Here is a 5,000-nt window from a genome sequence, read left to right as displayed (position 1 = left end):
ACCTCAAATGGACCAATGAAACGAGGCTTTAACTTCTTAGATTCCGCCTGTAATGGAATGTCTTTAGAAGATAGCCAAACTCTCTGACCTATTTGCCACTCTGGTGCGGGGGTCCGGTGACGGTCGGCGATGCGTTGGTTACGCTCAGTGGTCCTCAGCAGAGCCGAGCGAGCACCCCTCCAAATCTTCCTGCAGCGACGCAGATGAGCTTGGACTGAGGGCACCGCAATCTCGTCCTCCTGGTCTGGAAAAAAAGGTGGTTGATATCCCAAAGAACACTCAAATGGAGACATACCCATGGCAGCGGAGGAGAGTGAATTGTGGACATACTCGATCCAGGGAAGATGAACACTCCAGGAAGAGGGATTCTGAGCTGTGACGCACCGTAGCATGGACCGCAGGTCTTGGTTGTCTGCCCATTAGTCTGTGGATGATAACCAGAGGAAAGACTAACAGATGCTCCAATAGCACGACAGAATGCCTTCCATACCTGAGACGAAAACTGTGGTCCCCGGTCAGAAACGATGTCACTGGGGATGCCATGTAAACGGACCACATGGTTGACCAGGAGACCGGCAGTCTCGAAGGCAGATGGTCTTATGATGGTCTTATGAGACCAGCCGCGAGAGAGTCCCGGATGTAGACCTCCATGGCCTCTCGCTCAGGTCGGGACAGGTTGAATAGGCGGCTTGAAGGTAGAGGTGCGCCGGGAAGAGTGTCAATGGCACAGTCGTAAGGTCGATGAGGAGGCAGAAACAGGGCCCGCTGTTTACTAAAGACCTCTCCCAGGTTATGATAAACAGCCGGAACTGCAGGCAAGTCAACTGACTCTGGTTTGGATGTGGGTCTGGTGCAACCCGCTGGGGAAAGGGCAGACAGGAGGAGTGACAAAAAGAGCTCCAGCTCTTGACTTGACCAGTTAACCAGTCTATGTGGGGGTTGTGCTTTTGGGTCGCTGGGGACAGGAGGCCAGGAAATGGCCGGAGTGAGCGCAATACATACAAAGTCTCTCCTTGAGTCTCCTGAGACGTTCCTCGGGAGTGAGTCGGGCTCTGCCTAGTTGCATCGGCTCCACAGAAGATAGGTGGGAAGAGGAGACTACCTGGTTGGTATTAGGGTAAACAACAAGATCTGCACCGAGTCTAGCTGGAGAAGGAGGAACTACCTGAGAAGAAGACAACTCTGAGGACCGACTAGCCCTTTCCCTGCGTCGTTCCCTAAGACGGTTGTCCAATCTTATGGCTAACAACACTAAGTCGTCCAAGCTGGCAGACTCGTCCCTCACTGCTAACTCATCCTTAACAGCATCCTCTAATCCTGTACGAAAAACTCCCTGGAGAGCTGAGTCGTTCCAACCGGCCTCAGCTGCTAGTGTACGAACCTCAACTGAAAACTCAGCTACACTACGGGACCCTTGTCGTAAAGCAAGAAGACGTTGTGACGCCTCCCTACCGCTTACCGGGTGATCAAACACTTTCCTCATCTCCAATAAAAACTCTGGTGTGTGAGTGCAAAACAAAGAGAACCCTGACCCTCCCATATAGCTGAACCCCAGGCTAGAGCGCTATCAGTGAGTAGCCCAATAATGTAACTTATCTTGGCCCTGTCACAAACATGTAGCGGGCTGCTGCTCAAAGACTAGCGAACAAACACTGTAACAAAAAAAACCTACATGTCCTTAAGTCTTCTGAATAACGATTGGGAGTGGGAATGTTAGGCTCACATGCTGGAGGATGAGGCCGGACTGGAGAGGGTAAAGTCTCCAGAGGATTGGTCGGAGCAGAAGGCGTGAGGTGAGTAGAAACCAGGCTCAGCTGATGTCCCAGCTGTGCCATGTTGGTAGATAGTGCTTGAATATTGTCCATTACCTCACAGGTTGCTTGGTCATGGCGACCCACGAGAGCACCCTGGTTAGCGAGAGCCTCACGGAGCGAGTCTGTGTCTGCTGGTTTCATGTTGGCCAGATTGTTCTGTAATGGGTACGTCCAGAGGAGACCCAGGCACAGAACACTAGACTCTGGAAACGGAGTAAGTTTAAATTGTTTATTAAAGCAATACTTTCTAGTAGGCAGATGGTGAGAGAATACTGGTACAGCAGGCAGGCAGACAGGTAGACAGGTGTTGAGCGACAAGTTATGCTGTGATCCGGAGTAGTAGAAACAACAATCTGGCGATGAGTGGCTGGAAGACTGGGGTAGATAAACTGTGCTGGGATGAGTTGATTGTAGACAGGTGAGCAGATTGGAGTTGATGGGTTGAATGAGATCAGCTGCTGAAGTCTTTGGCTAGCCCCTGCCACATACACACACACACACACACACACACACACACACACACACACACACACACACACACACACACACACACACACAAAGAGACAGGGAAAACATGGACCGGAAAACACTAGGGATACAGATGGGACCGTGACACTTTGAGTCTTTATGTCTTTTATAATTATGTCTTTGTGTCACTGTGTATTTGTCTCCTTATCTATTTGTCTTTTTGTCTCATGGTGTATTTATATCTTTGTCTCTTTTCGTGTCTTCGTGTCCCTGTGGTTCAGGATGGAGACACTCTGGATCACTATCAGATGGACTGTCAGAATGATGGATCGTGGAACAGCAGTCCTCCTCACTGTCAGAGTAAGAAACATTTGAATATATATTTATATACAGTATATATTCATCCTCACAGAGTTTCCTTTATGGAAACATGTCTGTGCTCAGATTCTTTCACTGAAAAGTAAACTTTTATTTTATTTTATTTTAAATATTTAATTGTTGAGATTGAAATCTTTTTAAAAATAAGAAAATAAGGCGTAATTCTGGAAATTCAAAGAGGATATGCTGTTTACATGAGCTGTATCCATGTGAAAATATTGTCAATAGTAAAAAGGTTTCATATCGGACAGATGTATTAAAACATTAATTCAGAGATGAGAGGCAGAAGTCATGATTATCAGAAACTCAAAGTATTTATTTCATTTGTTGATTTATTTAGTTGTAATTGAGTCGTTGAAATGTGACGTTACAGGATATAGTATATATAGTATAGTATATACTGTATACAGCATATAGTTCAGTATATATAGTATATAATATAGAGTATATATAGTATAGTATATACAGTATATATAGTATATAATATACAGCAAATAGTTTAGTATATATAGTATATAAGATAGAGTATATATAGTCAAGTATATACAGTATGTATAGTATATAATATACATATACAGTATATATAGTATATAATACATTATATATAGTATATAATATACAGTATATATAGTATAGTATAGATAGTATATAATATACAGTATATATAGTATAGTATATATAGTATATAATATACAGTATATAGAGTATATATATAAGTATATACAGTATGTATAGTATATAACATATACAGTATATATAATATATAATACATTATATATATCAGGGGTGGGGAACCTTTTTCCTATCAAGGGCCATTTTCTTTTTACAACATCCTTCGAGAGCCGTACTAATTATTGAACTCATAACCTGCTAAAAAAATTTAAGACGCAGCCCATTCATTTTACTTTTTTTTATGCTGTGCAAAAAAGCTACTTTTTTATCCATGTATCTTCTGTTTTATCAGAAATCAGCAATCCTTTATTTGTCCCACAATGAGGAAATGTATCTTGTCACAGCAAAAGAACATATGAAGTAAAAAGGCAGTAAACAATAATTAAATAGAATAAAAAATAATATAAGTACCAAGTGGCTGATGGAAAATAAAGTGAATATTGCACATGGCAGTGATAATTGCACAAATTATAAAAAGTGAGTATTGTAAATGGCAGTGATAATTGCACAGCAGTGGTGGAACAGTGTTCTTCCTAGCGGCGCTGTTTTGGATGTATTGGTCTCCCGATGAGGAGAGCGCTGCAGTAGTCCAACCTTGAGGAGACAAAGGCGTGGACGAGTTGTTCAGCATCTGACAGGGAGAGTGTGGGGCGGAGTTTTGCAATGTTCCTGAGGTGGTAGAAGGAGGTCTTGCACAGATATTTGATGTGGGTGTCAAAGGTCAGATGAGGGTCAAATCTTACACCTAGGTTGGTGACTGATATATAGTATATACAGTATATATGTACATAATATACAGGATATATGTATAGAATATACAGTATATATACTATATAATATACAGTAATATAAAGTATAGTATATACAGTATATAAAGTATATAGTTTAGTATAAACTTCCTGTTTTCTTTCTCTCTGTAGAATCAGACTCTGGGAGGAGGAGGCGGGCTCTGTCCAGCATCTTAACCAATCGCAGTCGAGATTAGTCAGAGAGTGATTCTTATTGGCTAATAGAGTAACTGTAGCAACCAGTTTGTCAGTAGTTTTAAACTATTTTGTAATAAAACAAATGAAAACAGCAGTCATGTGTTTCTGTGAAACTATTTGTTAATAATAATATTAACAAGAAATAAACATGTAATAATAAAGTAAACACACAAATGTGCAGGTACGACTAATTTATATTATACTAATACTAATATAATATTATAGTTCATTTAACATTTTGAGTTCATTAGAAATCATCTCTTTGCTTCATTGCACGTTTATTAATGTTTCATATCTCTGATTAATGATTTATTCTGATGAAAACTGTTCAATGAAAATCAATCAGAACTTATTTATATTCAATTTATTGGGTTTTTGAAACAATAAAAAACTATTCAACAAATAAATAAATAAATATATTATTAACACTAGTAATAAATATTATAAATATTAAAAATATACATCATCGTCCTCCTCGCTCTTCACGCTGACAGCTGATTGGTCCTCTCTCTCACAGTGGTGGATTGTGGGAGTCCGAAGATGGTCGCCATGGCCGACGTGGTGTTTGGTAGTCATGAGAACAGCACGCTTTTTGGATCGATGGTTTTTTACGTCTGCAGCAAGGAGGCCGTCCAGCTCAACACCAGCAACAGTAACTATCACGTAAAAAGTCATTGAAAAT

The 5,000-nt window shown here is 40.8% G+C and overlaps 1 protein-coding gene across 1 annotated transcript in view; it reads left to right on the top strand.

Annotated features, from left to right (window-relative positions):
* The window catches only part of masp1 (MBL associated serine protease 1), a 38,791-nt gene that overhangs the window by 27,620 nt on the left and 6,171 nt on the right, over positions 1 to 5,000 (top strand). Inside the window, exons 8-9 of the mRNA XM_029445837.1 lie at positions 2,564 to 2,642; positions 4,836 to 4,970. Of these exons, the coding sequence (XP_029301697.1) occupies positions 2,564 to 2,642; positions 4,836 to 4,970 (214 nt within the window). The remainder of the gene's footprint in view (positions 1 to 2,563; positions 2,643 to 4,835; positions 4,971 to 5,000) is intronic.

The sequence above is a fragment of the Cottoperca gobio genome, chromosome 13 (genome assembly GCF_900634415.1).
Source record: "Cottoperca gobio chromosome 13, fCotGob3.1, whole genome shotgun sequence".
NCBI lineage: Eukaryota > Metazoa > Chordata > Actinopteri > Perciformes > Bovichtidae > Cottoperca > Cottoperca gobio.
The sequence above is the reverse complement of the archived record's forward strand: the minus strand, read 5'-3'. Positions and strand labels throughout refer to the sequence as shown.